This window comes from Pyrgilauda ruficollis, unplaced genomic scaffold (genome assembly GCF_017590135.1).
Source record: "Pyrgilauda ruficollis isolate IOZ18807 unplaced genomic scaffold, ASM1759013v1 scaffold9, whole genome shotgun sequence".
Lineage (NCBI taxonomy): Eukaryota > Metazoa > Chordata > Aves > Passeriformes > Passeridae > Pyrgilauda > Pyrgilauda ruficollis.
The window spans coordinates 2,196,536-2,218,737 of record NW_024531043.1 but is presented as its reverse complement, the minus strand read 5'-3'; the positions used below and the strand labels follow the sequence as shown (position 1 = coordinate 2,218,737).

The following is a 22,202-nucleotide window of genomic DNA, read 5'->3' as shown; positions in this document are numbered from 1 at the left end:
AGACTCATTTGCATAACCTGATTGTGTTTGTAATAAAAGTCATTGTTTTGATTCTGGTGGTAGCTTCATGAAGCATCACTTCTAATTAGAGCTGACACTGAAATCTGTGATGTGTTTTGACTGTAGGTTGAGAGAGGGAGATGGGGAAAGCACCTGGAGTTTGCATCAGCCAGGGGGAGAAGGTGGCCAGGGCTGTGCTCCAGAGGAGGAGGTGAGTGAAGCAAAAGGTGAAAGGCAGGATTTGGGCAGCCAGAACCAAGCAGGGAGAGCTCAAGGCCTGGCAGATGGAGCAGGAAAGAGCAGTTGAAAATTTCCTTTCTCTCCCTGACACTTCAGGGATGGAGTTGGTCCCAGAGCAAGGATTTTTTGGCTAAGGCAGCAGTGAGTCTTAAATAACTCAGCAATGTTGAAATAGCCCCTTCTCATGACATTTGGATGATATACTATACCTTGAAGAGCCAATAGAAATTTCAGCTCCTACAACACCACCCGTTACCAGGGCTTTCTACACAGAGTCCCAAATTCTCAGGGGTCACAACCCAGGACCAGAGACTCAGTGGCATTTTGGAACTTTGCCTCTGAACACTCTTGTATTTTTAGAGATGTTAAATCCAGCCCTGTGTGCAATGTTGATTTATACAATGTTCTAAAGTATTTGTTTTATATAAATTCAGTTCTCAGGATTAGTGATACATTAGATCCCAACACACAACCACAGAGTTTTAACTGACTTAACTTTCAGCACTGGTGAAAGGTGTACTTTTAGTATTAAGGAATTTAATATGAAGTCCACAGTAATAAAAATACCTTTTCAGATTGCAGGAAAACAGAAGACAGATGGGTTGTTAAACTAAAGTATCTCCACATGCATTTATAGAATATTCTGTGCAATACAAAGCTTCATCCTAGCTTGTACTGCAATAACTTTCCCATGTCAATATGCCCTTAACAGCATAAAATGAAGAATTTCCTAACAGCAATTTTAGGCAGTCAATGGAAAGGCTTATTAGGAATTCTCTAATTATCTAGACTCCTCAGCACTGCTTTCTGCCAACATGTCCCCTCCCTGGTCCTCAGGAACAGATATTTAAGTACAATGCTACTTCAAAATCAAACCAGTCTGCCTCAATCTTTCATCCTCCCTCAACAAGGACTCCATTTCCAGGGACCATTAATTTCATATGAAAATCACAGTTGGCAAGACTAAAAATATAACTCAGATCAACTGAGATGACTGCTTTCAGGATCTCTGCAAATCTTTTAGATAACATTCTCAGACAGAAAAATCAAAGAAAAGAACAAGAAACCTTCAAAATGCTGCTTGATCAGAAGGTCAATTAATCTCCAGTGTAACTTTAGTTACTTGATTGCTAAAGACCCAGCCACCACCACTGGATTTCAGGGCATTTGATAGGAGTATATCAAAAGTCATATTCACACTTAAGAATTTAAAGGGAAAAGGACAAAAACTGAAGGAATTCCTTTTGGCCACACCTTTCTCCACAACAACGTTAATACCAGCACTTAAAAATGTTGCAGCACCACTCTGTAAATTGTGAACCAAAATGTGCTGAAGTTGATTAATCTATCACTAAAAAAATATTAATACTGAATACTGTAAGAAATATACCAGCAACTTACACGGAACACAATTTTATATCAATTTCTGGAATCTCCCAATGGAAAACACTCCCATTTCTCCATGCCTCCAGGAGCACTGGGACTTATCATGGCAAGGTTTTGTAGCTCTGACTTTTTCTGCCTTTTCAAAACTGGAAGCCAGCCTTTCTCAGCCACTTGCCATGTTTTTAGCTGACTTTGTAGGTGATGTGCCTCCCATTGGCTCAAAACACTCATAAGAACTCGAGAGGATTTCTGAAACCAAGTCAAAGGGTCACAGCCCTGCCAAGCCATTAAACAGATTAGATGTGCTCACAGAGGTGTAAGGACCCACTCTGCCAGTTCCTCTCACTGACTGCTCTGCTGTTTCCTGCTTGTGCCTGGAGAGGCAGACAAGGAGGTTTTAACATAGCTGTTAAATATTTAGGTTACAAACTCTGACTGGTCTGGAAGAAAGTTAAAAAGCCAGATTTTAAGTAATGCCTAATTTTAGTAGCAAGTGAAAACTTTCATAAAGAAACCATATAACGCCTGCAACTTTAAAATACAACAGCCAGCTGAGAAAGACATACATCAAGGTGGATTTTGTGCCTTTTTTTTTTTTAACTGTAAATTTCTTGGGCTAAGTGACTGAAGAACCACAGGCCCTGCAAACCCACTCAAACCATCCAGGAACAAAGCATTTCCCCCGGCTGCAGCAGCTCTGTACATGACATCATTTGCTTACAGAAGGCAAATACTTGCCAATTTTAAATAAAACAGGATTCAGGCTGCTGAAAACAGACAGATGTCTACAAGAGTGGCTATTCCTGTGTCTCCACGCTAATTCACAGTGCTGTAGGAGCAGCTTCACACAGCTTGCAAGATCCTGCTAGAAGCAGACCAAAATGAGAGTGCAGGATGTAATAACCTCGTTAGCTGGGACTGCTTCCTAAAAGGGAAAGCTTCCAAGTGCAGCATGTGAAGGGGCATGTTTTATTTCAAGTGATTTAACAGGAAATCTTATTGCTTCCAGTGCTGTTAAATACTAGCTCACCTATTGTGTCTGTTCTCAAGATCAGTTTGTGTGCAGGTTTTGCCACATGCTTGAGTACCTGGTGACCCTGCTGCAGGAACTGGAATAGCAGTGACATTCCCAGAACCTTCAGGAAAGCCCAACAAGGAATTGGGTTGATAAAGGGGAATCTGGTGAGTGTTTTTTAAAAAGGTGAACACATCCAAAAAAGGAACAGCAACATTACTTTGCAAAGAAGCTTTCTAGCAAATTCTTTTATTTTGAAGTCATAAATCACAGTGTGATAATGTCTATTTTTCCCCAAAATAAACTGAAAAAAGCCTTACCATGCTGAGCTAACATTTATTTATTAAAAAAAATTAAAACCTGAAATACCAGACCACAAGCAAGCCAACACTTCCACTAAATACCTCTTGACATTTCTGTTCATTTCTATAGTTCAATGGAACAATGTTATTGACTTCCTGAGGGGCATAAATTGGAGAAAGTTACTTCCATGAAAACCTAATAAAGAAAAAACCTACTTTCCTCTTACATCCTCTCCTATTACTCTGCTAAGAGATGCACTACACAAAAGCACATTTTAAGTGAACAAAAATTATGGAAAATACAAATCTAGCAAATACTTAGGGGCTGCAAAATGAACACCAATAAATATGTCATTCATCCAGTTTTCTTCTTGGCCTTGATATCACATTAAGGATTGATAAATAATGATCCATTTAAAGCTCTTATAACTGTTTGCTGGGTAAACCCAGAAAGTACAAGCTAAAAACAAACTGAGTAACAGTTTGTTTTCAACAGAGTTAAAGAAAATCTATCTGGTATCTCTGGAGCAGAGTGCAATGCCAGCAAGGCAAGAGCTGATGAGCTTGGAGCCCTTAGGGAGCACAGAGAAGTAATTACCATCCGTGAAACGCTGGGCTATGATGTGGACATTAGGGAAATTGTAGTATGCCATAAATATTCCAGTTTGAAGATTGTTTGGGCTTTCCCCAAAAGCTTTTGAGCACGAAAACTATCCTGCAAGCCTGCCATAAACAGGAGCACTGACACTAGTAAAGGGGGTGATCTTCCTACTAATGTAGCCCAACTTATCTTGGATGGCACCAATACAAGGAAGGTAGGTGTTTCTGGGTGCTGCAGACACTCAGCAACATATCTGCCTGTACAGACTCATAAAAGCAGCACTCAGAGGCTTCAGAGCTTACCTGTTTCTGTGCTGATGCTCCCATGTGCACCTGGCAAAACTTGACTGCCTGTTCAAGTGCTGCTTCTTCATCCACCTGAACACAGAACCACAGCTAATGAAGTCATAATTACTTAGCTCATCTATAAATCTAATTAAATTGAGATGAAATGGGGACGTAGAGCATGGAAGCAGCAGTTCTACAGCAAAATGCTGACCTTAAGTTATTCAGGAGCACATCCCCAAAGATAAATACTCAGCTCTCTCAATTCAAACTAACATTTAGCTGAACAAACACCACATAAATGGTACTACAGCTCTTAACTAATTTCAGAAATTTAGCTTCAAAACATAGAAATTCCTACTCCCTATTCCCAGCAATGGCCTTGTCAAGAGAATGGTTCTTTGGGAGGTGTTGATCTCCCCAGGTTTTAAACAGATATAGGGCTAGGTCTAGCAATTCCTGTTAGATCCTAAAACCATGTCTGAGGCCGCATAGAGAAATGACAAGTGATCATGCAATACCTGTTTAATCAGCATGTATGTTTCAGACATGATCTTCTCAATTTTGCCCAGGTCATAGGCCATAACTTTCTGGCCTTGCTGCCAGACTCGGTAAGCATCGAGCAGAAGTGTTTTTCCAGACTCCACATCCTCAAGTAATTTCCTCTTCCTGCTTGACCTCTGGACAGGTTCTTCTGTAGGTACTGCTTGAACTGTTCCTTTAGCTGCCTGCTGCTGGTGTTTTGAGCTGATACTGAGCTCCTCCAAGGAAAGTTCTGGAGTCCTGCTCTCGGGAGCCCTGTCCTTGGAGCTCCTGCCGGGCTGCAGCCGCTCCGGCTCGCTGCGTTTACAAGAATCAATTTTCTCAGGGTCATTGGAATAGCCATCAAGATCCATAGGCTCAGCTGAACCAGGGCCAGGAAGCTCTTTAATCTCCTTGTCACTCCTGTCCTCTTGTTCCAATATGTCCATAGCATTGGGGATTTGTCCCTGGGTCACTTCCTTCACTCCATTTTCAGTACCATGTACTGCTCCATCTGACAAAACTGCCTTTTTGGGAAGCACATCTTTCCCCTCTTCAGCACTAGCTTTATTGGACACGTCTGTTGTCATCCTTCCTGAAGCAAGGCTAGAAGACTTGGAACCCTGATCTTCTGAAACCTTAATAAAAGAAATCTTCTCTGTTATCATTGAAATCAAAAAGCATTTGAGCACAACTGTGACTACCATGAATATTGACCAGTACCTTTCATTACTGCTTTTGCTGAAGAAAATGCATTTATTCTGTGTTCATTCTTTTTTGATCCTCAATATTAATTAATCCAGACCACAAATCTTACAATTAGAAGTATTTTAATAAGTGAAAACAATCACAAAGAAGTGTAACAGCTCAGGCTGAACTGAAGCCACAATGTTTATTTTCCCTCACTACTTCAGTCCATGCTAAGGGATCCAACTAAATGAAATCCGCACAAATTTTTCTTCTAACATATTAAATTCAAAACCAAATCTGTTTCTTTTGGCAGCTGCAGATCAAGCTCAAGTTTAAGAATCTCTCCTTTCGTTGTTCTTACGTAACCTTCTTGTTAATAGATCAAGAATTAGGCAAAACCCTGCTATAGTATTTTATTTTTTGTACCTTTACTTTGGGGATGTTAAAAAGGTAGAAAACCTCAGTACATCGTCTTTTCTTTCAAAAATTGATAATGACACAACTCTTACATCCAGATTTCTGAACAAACTATTTAATATACAGAGTTCCAGTGTTCTAGACAATGTTTTTATTTAGTTGGTTAAACCTATAGTCTGTTAACTTTGAAAGCCCTTAAGAACAAGTCCTTCCTTGAATGTATTTACCAAATAAAGTTCCAATATCCAGATCCCTTAACCTGGGAACTGATTAGCTTCTGTATGACTTTTAAAGACTAAATCTAGATTATAATTATATGTAATAATGAGTGTGGTGCTGTCAAGGACTAGCAGTGAAAAGTGTCTAGGCATGTAACACCAAGCTGTCTGGGTTTGTTTTGCAATCTTAGTTCATTTTAAAAGGAAATTTCCTACAGACCCCACATGAAAATGGAGATCTTGAACCCTACACGTATCTACCATTATTTGATGTTTAAGGGATAGTCCAATCAAATTTACTGCAATCTTGCAATTCTTAGTGCAAACTGTATTTGTTACTGAATTTCAAAACCAAAAAACAACTGGAAAATGCTGGAAGAAAGTTTTCTGTATAGTGGCATATAAACAAAAGCATTTTTAAAAGTATAAAGAAATAAATGCTTAGAAATGCAGTCCTTCAGTCTCAGGAGATGTAAGGAATGAGTGAACCCTGCAAAAGCTAATTGCTAAATGAGAGCCACGAAGTGCACTGCTGCCCCACCTGCGTGAGATCGTTGAGAGTGTCCTCCAGCACCTTCACTGTGAGCACAAAGGCTTGCTGGGCCAGGACCTGGCGATCTGCATCACGCAAGTACTTCCTGTCCACAGCAAGAGAGAGAAATGAAGTTAGCTGCCAAAAGCTCACAGCACCCTACAAAAAAGAACCAGGACTGTCTCAGGTTGAAAGTTTTAGTTGCACTGCAGGAGGGCTGAGCCCCCATGGGATGGGACTGTGCCACCACCCTGACACACAGGGGGTCAGGTCAGATTCTCACTCTGGCAGTGTTTGTGTTTCCTTTTATTGTACTATTGCATTTGTATTTTTAATTTTCCTAATAAAGAACTATAATTCCTACTCCCATAAATTTGCCTGAGAGCCCCTAATTTCAAAATTATAATAATTCAGAGGGAGGGGATTTACATTTTCCATTTCAGTGGAAGCTCCTGCCTTCCTTAACAGACACCTGTCCTTTCAAACCAAGACACAGAACATTGAAAGAAAAACAAGAAAAACAAGAAAAAGCCAACACAACAACTTTAAAACAAACAACCCAAAATCTAAAGGACATACTGAAATATAACAATATTGGGATTTAACACTTTAGCTTTGTTTCCCTCCACTTCCCCCCCGCCCAAGATCAGAGATGACACAAACGAAGCAGAAGACAGCTCTGCCTACAACCAGAGGGAAGGGAAGAAATGGAAAAACACCAAGCAACCAAACCCAGAGCAAACCAGACAACCAGATTTACAGTTTTCTTATATCAAGACTTCTGTGCACCTCAAATACCAGCTTTTTATTCAAACCTTTTTTTGAAAAAGAGTCTTACAGTTACACAGAGCTGTGTTGAACTCTCAGGTGATTTTCATGTTCTGGATAAAGCGTGCATGTGAGATTAAGGACATCAGCAAATCCTCTCTCTTTGATCATATCAGTTGCCTTTGAACCCAGGATTTTTAAGAGCTAAAAATCCTGGGTTCATGGGTGTGCTACTACCTTTTTTCCTAGTTAATATTACAAAAAAATAATATTGCATGTGTAAAACATTCACTCTGTAGCTTCATTTAATTTACTAGAGCACTGTAATTTCAGTGTATTTGGACACAATGTTTTAGTCTGCTTTCAAGCAAAACACTTCCAGCTGTCAATCCCACCTAATCATGTTTAATGGAAAACTTAATTTCTATTTCAGAATTAGCTGGTTTGAATGAGAGGGCTAGAAATCAAGTAAATAACTCTGAAGGGTACTATTTCAGTCAAAAGGCCAACATTTTAAATACACCTATTTCCTCTCTATGATTTTAGGTTAAATTGGTAATTTTGCTCTCTTTTCTCTGAAAAGCAAACCATAAACATCTGACTCCTCATTAATTCAGTAATAACTAAAACCACCCTATTTTTAAAAATAGGGTTGTTCCAGGCATATACCAGACACACCCAGAATTATCTGTATTTCTAAGTTCCTCTAACAACTGCACCTCAGCATGGCTGGCACTGGCTGATCTAACATGTCAAATTACTTGCTTTTTTAATTCAGTCTAGACTTACAAATAACAGAATATTTTTAGTACAGCTATGGGTTTGCTTAGGACAGAAATTGAAACCTTCTATGGTCCAGTTCTTCTGATATGTTAAAAGTCAAAGTATTTTTGGCTTCAAGTCTGCTGAACAAGTGGTGGCATATTCCCAGACACACTACAATCCATGCAAATTCACATGCACTCACACTCAAAAACACATGAAGAAAGCCCCAATGCCTCCAACTTATTGCCATCAATCATTCAAGTTTCATTTCTTAAATATTTGCCAGAGACCAATTTCAACATTTCCCACAGGACAACCTACTAGAATTTTACCTCAGCTGCTTCAGTGTTTTCCTTGGATGTTTATTTTGGTCTTCCCATTGATACAAGTCCATATATAGCTCACACTAATAGCTTCTTTTTTCTTAAATAAGGTTAATGCAATTAAAATTAGATCACCCCCGAACAGGATAAGCTTTTTAAATAGCATCAGCTGCCAAGAGGCACATAACCATTGTTCAGGCCATGCAGGATTACAGGAAGGCAGGATGCTGGGCCGTGACCTCCGCGCTGCGCTCAGCTCTTACGCAAGAGCCAGCACAGGGTGCCCAAGCCACGCTCTGCTCCTCCAGAGAATCCCTCCACGTGACACACCACCTCTGTAAGCCTGCTAAGGCACCCCCATGGCTGCTCCGAGTTCCAGCAGAAGTGCACAGAAACTCCAGGCTACGTTATAGAATTGTAATCCTGAGAAGAATTAGCCGTCGTTCCATGTGGGAAATGGATTTGATGATAGAAAGCTCACACAGTCTTACAGATCTGTATGTAAACAGTGAGATAATGTGGGCTGACTTATTATGGAATAGGGATGACATTGTTAAGAGAGCAATTGAACTAAAAAACAAGTTTTAGTAAGTTTCAAAATATGGTTTTGTAAAAAGACTAGATATTTTAGAGAATTAGAATTGTGAAAGATACATTGTGGCAGAACTACGTAGGGAAAAAATGCAGGTAATTAGTATTAGAAGTAATAATAGTAACAGAAATAATAGTAGTACTGTGTAGTAAAAGTTAGTAAGGTGAAAAACATTTATAAGGTATTGTAACTAAGAAATAAATTAAGTTTTTGATAAAATAGCTTGAGTTGTGTATCTTTTGTGCCTCACTATTCATTGAGACAGATAATAGAATAAAATGTTTTAAAATGCCTCTCAGTTACCCTGTCTCTGTAAAACCCAAGAAAACCAACAATTCCACTATATTCCCAACGGAGTCTGTCTACAGACTTTTTTCCCTAAACAAAGAACAGCTTTAAATAAAACAGTCATACAGCGAACAAAACACACTCAAAAGCTTTACAAAAAAAGGTTTTAAATAAATCTCTCGTACTTTCCCTGATCAGGGGTCCTCTGCAGCATGGATGACACTTTGAGCAGGGTGTTGTAATCCCTCAGCTGCGAGAGCACGTTCAGCAGCAGCACGATGGAGCGGTTCATATGCGACGCGAAACTGCCCGGCCGGTCGATCTCATCCACGGGGATGCGCCAGATTCCCTGCGGGGGGAAAGGAAACCTTCAAACAGGATCCAAGTGAAAAGGACACAACCAGATTCCCTGTGGGGGGAAAGGAAACCTTCAAACAGGATCCAGCTGAAAAGGACACAACCAGAGGGTAAAGGGAAACCTTCAAACAGGATCCAAGTGAAAAGGACACAAAAGATTCCCTACAGAGGGGAAAAGGGAAATCTTCCACAGGGATCCAACAAGGACACAACCAGATTCCCTGTGGGGGTAAAGGGAAACCTTCAAACAGGATCCAGCTGAAAAGGACACAACCAGATTCCCTACAGAGGGGAAAAGGGAAATGTTCACACAGGGATCCAACTGAAAAGGACACAACCAGATTCCCTGCAGAGGGGAAAAGGAAACCACACAGGGATCCAACACGGACACAACCAGATTCCCTGCAGAAGGGACAAGGAAACTTTCACAAAGGGATACAACTGAGAAAATAAGGGGCAGGTTCTGCAGTATGTGGAATTTCACAGAGGGACAGGGGAATATGGGACAGAGAAAAGCTGTGCTCCCCCGGACAGTGAGATATGGATTTGAAGTCAACTGATTCCTGCCAGTAGCAAGGCTCACAGAAGCCACAGCACACCTTCTAAATGTGCTTCTGAACTCTTCCAAGAAAAAGCAAGCAAAGCCCAAATTATACTGTGCATTTTTCTTCAGTGTCAATGAACACACCTTACTAACTCAAAGCTCAACTAACCATGAAAAATAAGGAGTAACTCGAAGTAAGTTTTCCTGGCCTGAAAGCTGTTAATATGCAGCAAGTTTCTATCTTCAAATAATCTGCTATTAGATGTTTTAGGAACTTGGTTAGAGCCTTCATATCATCAGTGTTCACTGTGGACTAACCAGTCCAATAGGCAGAATTAGATTCCTCAGCAGAATCCATTTTCTAGTGGCAGATTCAAACACTTGGCCATACATCCTGATCCTCCTAATTAAATTTCTGGGACAAGGCAATCTTTGGGGAACAAGGCTGGAGGCTGATAGCAAATATAATTTAATTAGGGTTAGTTAGCTCAGATTTTGCCATGTCTAATACATCTAATGATATTGTTTTCAGGTGTTTATTGTGGATGCTGTCAGCACCCTGGTCAACCACACCCGAAAAAATGAACTGCACATAATACCATGTTTGCAAGTTAGGATGGGACTTATATTATGATCATTCACAAAAACTGCTGCTGCATCACTGCAAACCCTTTCCTCATGCTTTATTTGGTTCTGAAGCTTTTCCTGTAGTAGCTTTCTAAGATGAAAATCCTCTGATCATGTAAACAGTTTTGTGACAAGGCAGGAAAGAATAATCTCATTGATAGGGGTACCTGTTTGAAAAAGAGTTTGGCTTTCCAATCTGTTCAGAGAGCAGGATATACAAATATTTACTCCTTTATCTTTGTTTAAAGGTCTTGCTTCGATTTGTTTACCTTTACTTGCAGTGTGATCAAAACTCTTCAGAACTTAATACAAAGTGGAAGCAAAATAAAATAATTACTGCAATCATAAATGACATTTGACCAGAAAAGCAGATCCATAACCCCCTGTGTAAAATGGACCCTTCCCTTGCATGTTTGCAGAAAATCTCTAGTTCCACTCTATAGGATGCATAGGAACTTAGGAAAAAACAACACAGAAAGATCAGAGGCTTAATATCAGTGTTTTTTACATGGAAAACAGTGACTTCAACTGGATATAATGCACAGATAATCTGCCAAATTTTCTTGCTTTTCCTCATGCTCTCTACTCTCACTCCCTAGTGATCACAATAAAGCTGTTCTTCCTCTTTGCTCCCTGAAGCTTTCTTTCAAGCTCCTTTTTATAGCTTCCCTTTTCCAGAATGTACCTAAACCAGCACCATGACCCAGCCCCAGGCACAGCTTTGCCTCCTCCCATTCCCAACAATGTCCACAAACAGCTCCCACAGCCTGGTGGCCAAGAGCTCACCAGCTCAGGGAGCTCAGCAGCCCACAGGCACATCCAGATCCTGCAGGTGACAGCTCTGTAAACCAGCACATACTTCTATTTCAACAGAGATGCTTTTCTTCCTCCAAACCATACAATGGCTCTCCTTTCAGCCTACAGATGAAACACACATTCTGGAGCTGCTATTTTTTGCTTCTCTGCACGTATGTAAACTGGGTTCCTGCCAAATCCCAAAACAAGTGAATGCCTCATAATGGCACCACATTGCAACAACCTACTTAGCCAATTTAACTACACAAAACAATTTATGGTCAACTACAGCACACTGTAGGAGTGGAACACTGCCAATGTGTAGGTAGGTTCCTGGTCTTTTTCAGCATTATCTCATCCTTCATTTGACTCAGGAGGATCACTTGGATCAGATACTGGATCTGGAATTAGTTGGAAATAATTTTGCAGCTCCTTCTCACATATCCCATGTATCCATTTTAATGCTACCCTGGAAATGACAACAATTTAGTATTAGAACCATTTTTAATGACAGAATATACAAACTGCATCCAGAAACCCAAGAAAAAGCCCCTCAGATAGAAACAAAGTTTTGTATTTTGGAGAATGCTGCTGTCTTCCACAACAGGGCACATTAGAAGAGGTTAAATTAAAACCCACATTAGGGGCATCCAAGTTTCCCACTGCAATTACAAAAGTAGGACTGATTTTAAAAGCAAAGTCACCCACTTTTCATGTGTTGACTTGCAGCTTCATAAATGCCAAACAGCAAGAGATAGGGGTCCAATGTTCCACAGCTGCCTGTTCTTCCAGAGGCAGCCTGGAGGCAAAAGCAGAAAGAAACCTGCCACCAGAGCAATCTTCATTCCATCACTGAGATTGTGTTAAGCAATATGTAAAACACTGATGGTAAAGTGAGTTTATCAGAGCTCATTTCATGAGTCATATGGAATTTTTAAGAATGTGATTTCAGTCAGAAAATACAGAATGTCTTGTTTAAATCTCTTCCAAAGAGAAGTTTAATAAAACCCATCAGATATTAATTTTTCCTTCCTAAATATCAATAAACTTCAGGAAGAATACTTCCAAATTCAGATCACACACTACAACTTTTTTTAAGAAGCTCAATGTTAGGCTTTTATTACTTTTAACAAAGCTTAAGAAATATACAAATGCAAAGTCTGTAAAGGGGGAGAAGACCAGGAACTATTATTCAGCTTAACTGAAGTTTTTATATCACCACTTGAAAATTGAGATTTGTTGGCAAAGTACCTCTCTTGAAAGTACACTCACAGAAGAGTGCAGATCCTTGTGACAACAATTCCCAGTTCTTTGAAAGGTTTTGTTGCTGGTTATGGCCACTCAGGGTACCTCACAAAATGTCTCCAGCTCTGGCCACTGCAAAGATTTTACATCCAAAGCCCGCTCGTGTTTGCTGGCCACCGTTGCCACTGCTGAAAGGTCCTCCTCCCTGCTGCCACAGCCAGCAGAGCTGTTTACACCGAACCAGAGGAAGGAGTGAGACACTTCCAACAACTCCAAAATGCCTCTCAGGATCCAAAACATCAGGCTGCTCTCCATGCCTTCCTGGCAAAACAAACCCGCTGCAAGAGTGGGGGCGGGGGAAGCCTGACACACGCTGCTAGGAAAAAATAAATTTGGGAGTAGTGAAAGCCCTGCAGAGAACTTAATACTGAACATGACATTACATATAAAACTGAATAATGAAACCAGTCTACCATAATCCTGGTGCCACTTGTACAATTCTTTTTCAGCTGGGGGCTGCTGCAGAGCTGCAGGCTCGGGAGGAGGGGGAGCAGGAGAGGACGGTGCTGCGAGCAGAGCTGCAGCACTCTGGTACTTTCTAGTTCAGGCACTGAAAATAGAAAGGAAGGAAGTGCTTATTATTCCTCCATGCTGCTTACTCCAGAACTTTAGGGGAGGGGATTCCCTGGGGTTTAGGAATGCCTCTCTGAGGAGGAGAGGCTGATAGATCCCAGCAAACCCCGAAGTTCCCTGGGGATGGCTGCTGCTGCCACGGCACAGCTCCAGGGTAAGCCATTTTCTAAGCACAGATCAAACTTTACTCTCTCCCTGCTCCATGGAAATGGAGAAATGCAAGTCATGCTTCACATGATCCAATTCACATATAACAAGCAAACACATAAACTCCACACTAATACAAATAAAGACTTCCCATTACTTAATCCCTCTTTTTAATCCCTTTCTTTTTTTTTAAGGGGTCCTGGAAGTTCAAGTTGCACTACAAACAAGAAACTGGATTCCAAGTGCCCAAACCAAAACCAAACATTTCTTGTCAGTCTCAGAAATGTCCTGCTAAGAGCCTTCAGTAAAAATAATTTAAATGTTACTTTAGGATTGCTAGAAAATATGACCAATAATTAAGTGGTTCAGGGAAGGCACCAATTAATAATGTAACAACCTACATGGTATTTGAAAATAATGAAGTTGAACTAAGCACAGCTGTGTAATCCCTGGAAAGCTCCCACTTTCCTAAGTCCCTGCTTTTATACAGGGTTAAGCACAACATACTGAAATACTACCAGTTTTACTCATGTCCTGTCTTCTTAGTTACTTACATAACTTTACTGTCTTGCTCTGGGTGCCTGCAGAGGAAAGGAATATGGTTCAAGCTGAACAGATTCAACACACAGGGTTTGAGATCTCTCTCTTTGAAGTCAGAAAGGTCCAGCACAGAGCCCTGAACATCCCCACTCTCCTCTGTCAGCATGGCTTTATTTAGTGCTCCACTAACAACTTCCTGCTACCCCTGAGCACAACCATTAAAACCACTGCCCCCTCCCCCACACAGCAAATTTCTGAACCACCTTTCCTCATCCAACCATAACATGCTCCCATATCTCTTATTATTTTACTCTGTCGCCTGATTTTGACTTTTTCTTCTTTTTTTGCAGATAATTCTACTATTTTTCTTCCTCAGTTCCTCACTTCATCCCCACTGCTATCCGGTCTGTAATGGAACAATTCTGCCTCTGTGAACAGGAATGCAAGTGGGCACAGAAGTATTAAGAAAGGAAAGCAGCTACATTCAGAGTATGAAAACTGTCATCTGCAGGGCCTGCTCATCGAGCAACCCTGGCTCACTGTAACTGAGCTGATTTCAGGAAAATCTTACCAACTCCTCCAGACTATAGTTACTACATAGAACAGTAACAGAATGTATTAAAAAAGTATAATACATAAATTACTTTTTATCAGCCTGGAAAAGGAAACAGAAATAAAGGCAAAACTGCAGCAACCTCCTTTCAGTAAGTCAAGAACAGGATTACATTTCCTAGTCTATAAGGCAAATATTGTCATTTTCTTATCTTTTAAATACACACACACTTGGAAATGAATAAACAGCATGTATGCATTTTGGAAGAACTGTGGAATTCTGTAACTTTATTTTAGCAAGACAACAGCATGAAAAAATATTGACAAATGGAAGTGCTCCACATGCTCCAATCATCATATGCTGATAAAGAAACATAATGGACCATTTTCACCTCTTATTTCTCTCCTGAATATACAATGTATTTGCAGGGTCTTAAATTTCAGACTTCTCAATTTCCAGAACAATAATTTTACAGTTGACTTGACTTTAAATTGGTTTTAACCCTATGAAAAGAACACCCAGGCCACAGCCACGTTGGGAGACTGTGAGCACGAGGCAGGGACATCCACACAGGAGGCAGGGAAAGGGAATGATTTCCTTGCTGCATAAGAATTAAATAAAACCAGAAATGTCTTGTTAAGCTGAGTTACAAGTTCAGGTGGAATTAATGAAACAGAAACTGAAGCCTAGAGATGGCCTTTGCAGATCTTTGGGTTTGGCCACTTGCCAGGCAGTATCTGGAGGTTTATGTTCACCCAGTCAGGAGGCTTGAGGAGTTTTCACTCTGATGGTTCCCATGTACCATGTGATTTCACAACCATGTCAACAGAAAGTCACATCACTTTTTTTTTTTTAAAGGGAAACAGCTAACTAGACTGTAAGAAAAGGAAATAAAGAAACTATTCTACTGCATGGCTACGACAGAAAGACAAAGAAAGAAAGGAGAAGCAACAGACCAGTCTCTTGAAACCTGGTTTGAAGGTGCAGTTGTGCCCAAACAATAACACAGCTGCATTTCCTCCAGAGCTCTGCAGCAGACAGCACCCACAGGGAAATCCAGCAAACACAGGAGGTGTGTGCACAATGCACCATCCTCTGGGTGATGGGGGCTGCTCCCTGCACTGCTTCTCCAGGTTAACACCAACAGTGCCAGGGCAGTATCCCTCTCCAGGGTACTCCAAGAATTCCCTCTTGTTTAGTCCCTCATTCCTCTAACCTGCAAATCTGGGGTGCTAAAGCAAAAGTGGATTTGAAGATAAAGCTGTGGAACACTGGCTTTTTTTCTCCCTCTTTTCTGTTGCCAACATAAACAAAGGTTCCCTTTTGGACAGCTGGACAACTTCTCAAGCTGGAAGGTCAGTTACTGATAAAAAGACTTTGGAACAAATTACTTAAGTACATTTATGATCTTTCCTCTGTAAGTTGCTCCCTTTTACTAACTGTATTTCAGGAGAGGGAAAAAAAGGGATTGGTTAGGAATTAAACAGTTAAGTTTCATTCACCATGTCCTACAGACAATTCAAGGTTGCCAAAGGGATGCAGAAGAGCAAAAGTCATCCAGAGACTTCGTCAGGCTCTTCCATCTACTCAACAGAAAACACTGAGGAGTTTCTCCTCACCCATGCTGGAATTTCAGATTCTGCCTCTGTTACTTCAGTACCCTTTTCTGAGGTACATTTTGGTTTCAGGTCATATCCCTGACTGAAAGAGTCTGGATTTTTTATTTTAGGAGGATATAAAGCACAGAAATGCAGAGAACACATACTGGTTTTAAATCTTCTAACACACAAATAACTTGATGCAGAAATCTAATGAAAGAATATGAAAACTTTGATGGGAAAATCCTTTACCAGAATGTTTAATTTCTTTAGTCAATTTTTGGGACCAGATGCAGGAATTCTTCTATACCACCAAAATAAATGGAGAGCAGGGCACATCTAGACAGTGACAGGGTTCTGGTTTCACCTAACAGACAGTTTTTCCTTGTATCAGGAGGATTTTCCTGCTAAGAACTTTTCTGAGTATCTGCTACAAGCAGACTGTGTGGCATCAGATGCAAATGGTACTAAAAGGTAAAGAAACAAGCTTGGTACAGTCCATGGACAAGCTTCTGCATCAGCCCCCCAGAGACATAAGTAAACTTTCATTTTTTTGACAACATGGCATTAATTTAATCTAACTCCACACATCTCTGATACAGACATACATTTAATGGTACCACCATGGTACCACCCAGAAACGTTTTACAGAGGGAAAAAGGCATTTAGGGGATGTGGCTCACCTGAGCTATTAGAGGCTCCATGTCAGGATGAGAGGAATTACAAGCTAGAAATTACTGTTTTCTTTCAACACAAAGGATGATGGCTAAGTCATGAAAGATGACAAATGTTAGGGGACAAAAATGACAACCAGAAACTTTGCAAGGTGGTTTTGGTCTCTGTCAGTGGCAAACCAAGGTCGAGCCCCAGCATTCAGTCTTACTCCTAAAGGAGGTGCTGCAGAACCAGAGAATTGGGGTTAACAAAGAGCTGGGAGCAGCTGTTGGCTCCCAGAGAAGGGCAAGTTAAGGATCATGAGATGTTTTTTGTTTTCACCCAGACCCCAACACTTCTGTCTGCACAGTGACTGTCCCAGTCCCCCCAGGGGTTACAAAGCAGCCAGCCAGCAGTGCCAGGCACTGTAAGTGGTATTATCTGGGGGAAGGAAGGTTACCTGGGGATCCCAGCTGCAATACTGTGTCCAGCCCCGAGGTCCTCAGCACAGCAAGGACCTGGACCCACTGCAGGGGTGCAGAGGAGGCCACACAGATGATCAAAGGGCTGGAGCAGCTCTGCTGGGAGGAAAGGCTGAGCGAGCTGGGGCTGTTCAGCCTGCAGAACACAGACTCTGGGAAGGCCTCAGAGTGGCCTTTCAACACTTAAAGGGGGCCTAAGAAAAATGGGGACACACATTTTAGCAGGGCCTGTCATGACAGGACCAGGGGCAATGGTTTTAAATTAAAGAAGGGTTGATCTAGACAGGATATAATGAAAAAATTATTTCACAATGAGGGTGCCAAAACACTGGCACAAACTGCCCAGAGCAGTAAAATGGGGACACACATTTTAGCAGGGCCTGTCATGACAGGACCAGGGGCAATGGTTTTAAATTAAAGAAGGGTTGATCTAGAAAAAATTATTTCACAATGAGAGTGCCAAAACACTGGCACAGACTGCCCAGAGCAGTGGTGGATGCCCCATCTCTGGAAACATTCATGGTCAGATTGTACAGGGCTTGGAACATCCTCATCTGGTTGAAGATGTCCCTGTTCTTTGCAGGAGATTTGGACTGGGTGACATTTAAAGGTCTCTTACAACCCCAACTATTCTGTGATTCTACAATTCTATGATTGTACCTCAGCCTAATTTAAAGAAAATTGAAAATTGCTTCAGAACACAGAACTATCAGCTATCATTTCTGACCGTGACTTGTAGCACCCAAAAATAGTGAGCCTGGCACAGAGCACTGCTGAGGTTATTCTGACAACACTCCTGTCTTAAAAACTCTTGGGCACTACAGCATAACAAAGCCTCCAGCATCTAGTGCAGTATACACAGTTCTAGAAAGGAAAGGAGGACAAGAACTTTGTAACATTAAGTGCTGTGCTAATTGTTGAGATTCAGCACACTGTTAATGTAGCATTAACATTCTGAATTAACATGAAGAGCTGTTCAGAGATTCCTTGTGCTGTAACACTGAAGTAAGGGTCTCCTGCTTTTACAGGATGTCACTTCTGCTGTTTCAGCCTGAAACTCCTCAGGCTTGAAGGATTTGAAGGAATGCATTTTCACCTACTTAAATACCATGTTTTAGACGTAAATTACTGATTATCCAATACATAAAGACTCACTGGTTTTGAGTATTTTAAACTAGGCTGTCAGAGTGCTAAAAAGTTATTTTATCAAAATACTCCAGTTTTTATGCCAACACAAACTGGTCTTCCATCCTACATCCCTTGCTTTTCAACAAACAAAATGCTTAACTGCCCACTCCCACCCAACAGCTGACATCCAGCATCCCTGCACTGACAGCACAGACTTTCAGCTTTTACTCTCCTCTACATAATGAAACACAGAGTAAAATATCAAGATGAGAGTCCATAAAATCCCAGTGTTTGCAAAATATTTCAGCATGTTCATAAAATGCTTAAAAAAGTGACATATGCACCTTTACACTTTACATCTATATCACCGTGTTAGACTCCAAGTCTCAGAAAATATCAAAAGCTACAGGATTAGATCAGCAGCACAGAGGAAAAGGCTATCATTTCAGAAAACAATACTGATCAAGCAGTCAGTGCTCTTTCTTGTCAGTACCAAATCACTAGAATACATGGCATTAGGCGATCCTGCTGAGATCTTTGAGCCAGAAGAAACATAAATCAGAAAGTCCAGAAAATGCTTGCTACTAATTTCCACCACGATTTTTGAAAACAGAAAACCCTCTATAGCAGCATCAGATGACAGCTCATAAAATACAATCAAGTGATGATTCTGGTAGAGAAGATACTTCACTTTAATTTTATCAAAATTACATGTTCATAAAAATTACCCGGAAACACTCCCCTTAAAATGCCTGCTGGCTAAGATGCATCTTTCAGACAACACTTTCACCTCAGAGTGCTGTGAGTGACCACACAGCCACATGACCTGACTTTGGGGGTCACCCAGGGACTTTGCAAAAGAGTACATTTTTCCTCAGTGACTGTTGGGTAGCTTTTCTCAACTGACCCTGGCAAGTAAGAAAAAGTAAAGTAGGTTCAAGGTGACACAAGAGAAAATCAGGTTTGTGTAGTGTACATACTGAAACTTGGTTAGGAAAGGGCCATGTCATTGCTCAGAAGTGACAAATCCGTATGTGACAACTGTTCTGGCTGGGTACTGGCAATTTCCTTTGAAGCTACTATGACCTTACATTCATAGTTTGTAAGTTTAGTTTTTAGTTTATAAGCCACAGACTTCAAAACACACATAGGTAGGGGGTTTTGCAGCTTGTTTAGGAACAAATCAAGATAATGAAAGAAGCTAGTAAACCTCACTGAATAGATTGTGAAGTTATTTATAAAAATTAAGGGAGCTGCATATTGGAACTTAATGAAGAACTGTCAGTACTTTTAACAGCACTAATATAAATATAAAATGCAATACATATCAGGAATAGTACTGAAAAAATATACTCAACTGTTCACTATTGGAAAGTGACAAGAATGGCATGTTCCATGACAGGCTGGTATTTTGGTATGTGCACACAATCTGGAAGCACGCAGAAATACTTGAATCTTTTGTCAATGTTGAGAAGAAAAATAGCAATGGAAAGCTGAAGGGAACAAAAATTTAAACTCCTCTAGTGCTCTGACAGAGGTAAAGTGACAGCAGGAGCTAGCAGAAAAGCCTTTCAAACCAGGATCCTCTAAGACCTGACTAGGGTTCCCTGCTCCTTTTTCTAAGGGCAGTTCTAGAAAGACTTGTGTTTGTAAACACATGATTTAATTCATATTTGAAGGTCCCAGCTCTGCCTGAGGTTTCCTACTGGCTTAGGAATGACAGAAATACACATCCTGGATTTCAAACAGTTTGTCAGCCGAAGTTGAGGGCAGGAAGCAGCTTATTTGAAATAGGTAGTAAGAAACAAATACCCCATAATAGAGGTTATGAACCAGAAAAAGACAGAGGCAGTGGGGAAGACATACTCCTCTCCAAAAACTACTGCTCTTCATGAGTTTGCACATTTCATCCTCAACAATTAAGAGCCTCGAATTAAGCCATTAGGAGCTGACAAGTAATTAATTTAATTATCACATTTTCCCCCACTACAGAACACTTCCCTTCTCTGTCCAGCAAGTGGAGGCCCTGAAGGAATCCTGACGGCTATAAAAGGTAAAAAAATCTCTTTCTATTACTCACCCCACAGCTAATCTCAAGTTATCTTTTCTCCTCTGATACAGGAATTCATGCAACAAAAAAGAATTTCAGTAACTGTGTTTCTCATGCACTTTACCTTTTTTTTTTTTTGTGGGGGAGGACATATACATGTGCTAACACCTCATGCTGTCTTGCTTTCAGACACTGCCAGGACTTCCTCAGAAAAACAAAAGCAGCTCTTTATCCAGTTGTAAGAGTTAGTGGAAATGCCTAATTCAAGTAAACATTTAGGCAGCAGCCTGTCTAGCACCCCAACTAAAGTTGACTGATCTTTGGTAACACCAGAGGAACAAGACATTGCAGGGAAGCAATAATTTAATTACCCTATTTACAGTAACATAAATCACAGTATACACAGGGGAGCTTCAATGCTTAACCAGCAGCAATACTACAAGAGCTCAGTCTGACACAAGGCACGGCAGTGTCTCAGCTCAGAAGACAGGGTACAGTGTTTGATTTCAGTGATACTGAAATTATTTGAGAACAACCAGAGTAATTATTGAGGGGGAGGAGGAGTTAGGAAGGCCTCAACATTTAGAGTATTTCAGACTCCAATAAAGATGCTAAAAACACACAACAGTGCTATAAAAGAAAACAGTATCTGGGTATTCAAGATGTCAACCTGAATATGCTCCAATAGAAGGGGACACAACTTGCAGCTCCCTGGGTAATAAAAACCTCTACAGCATATGTTTTAATTCTTAGATCTGCTTCATGCAAAATGCCCCCTGCACACTCAAAAATCTGCCATTGCACAAATAAACAGAGGCTGCAGTAAATTAAAAAACCAGAAACGTGGAGCTGCTACAGCCAATGCCGCAAACAGCATGTGGCACTTGCTTTATGCACAACACCAGAATTTACTGCAATTAAGACATACGTTCTAAAATTATAAACATGTGACCAGACAAAGCTGACTGGTTTTAACAAACTGCTAATTAAATTGGAATCCTCTAATCCTCTCTCTCTTTAGCTCAGTGAAGCAGCAACTGTTACAGCATCGTGGCTCATGCAAAACAGACACCGAACAACAGGCTTTCCTGTTAGGTCACCGCTGAGCAGGGGAATCTCCCGTGTGCGCCCGGCTCTCGCAGCAGCGCGGGGAGCGCACGGCAGAGAGCACCGCTGGGCTGCTCCGAGCCACTCCGGGCTCCTGGAGACCGACCCAAAAGCCAACCCTCGCAAGCGTTAGGGCTGGATTGAGAACGAGGGTGCTAAGTAATTCATCCCACCCAGAGAGCGGAGGAAGGAGAAATCCCAAACAATACAGACCGAATCAAACAAAAATCCCTCACCCTTTCGTCCCCCCTTCCAAACTTCTCTCGACTCCTCCGTTTCCCATCGCCCTCAGGATTTTCCCGTGCAGCAAAGCAGCTCTGTTCAGCCTCTCACCGCAGGCGAACCGAACTAATGAAATAAGTATTTCCCAACCACGACGGCAAATGTCATCAGATCTCATCGCCCTCCCTCCAGCTCGGATGAGCCCAGCGGCGCCCTGAGCCCGCCCAGCACGGGAGAAGGGATTCCCCGCAGGTCACGGCCAGCTGCCCGGGAGGCTTCGAGAGCCCGCGGGCAAGCGGAACGGGAAAGGGCAAAGGCAGGGCACGCCGAGGAACGCCCTACAGCGCAGGGGAGCCGGCAGCTGCTTGTGCTGCTGCGGGCACAGAGACCGAACTTCCTCCACAGCGCATCTGTCCCCGCCGGAGCCCCCGGCCTCCCCGCGGGGCATCACCCGCAGCCCGCCCGCCGGCCCCGGGCTCCCCGCGTGTGCGCGGGGGAAGTTCCCCGGGCCGCCCCCCGCACTCACCATCACCGAGGCGCGGGCTGGCTCCGCCGGAGTTCCCCGGCGGCCGCGGAG

The 22,202-nt window shown here is 41.6% G+C and overlaps 1 protein-coding gene across 7 annotated transcripts in view; it reads right to left on the bottom strand.

The window, feature by feature from the left end:
• The window catches only part of CABIN1 (calcineurin binding protein 1), a 109,801-nt gene that overhangs the window by 21,477 nt on the left and 66,122 nt on the right, over positions 1–22,202 (bottom strand). For 6 of the 7 annotated variants that reach the window (XM_041488720.1, XM_041488726.1, XM_041488722.1 and 3 more), the window contains 4 exons: positions 9,129–9,292; positions 6,217–6,313; positions 4,350–4,988; positions 3,847–3,921 (listed from right to left, as the gene is read on the bottom strand). In XM_041488720.1, coding sequence (XP_041344654.1) covers positions 3,847–3,921; positions 4,350–4,988; positions 6,217–6,313; positions 9,129–9,292 — 975 coding nt within the window. The remainder of the gene's footprint in view (positions 1–3,846; positions 3,922–4,349; positions 4,989–6,216; positions 6,314–9,128; positions 9,293–22,202) is intronic. The other variant, XM_041488725.1, reaches the window with a different exon arrangement.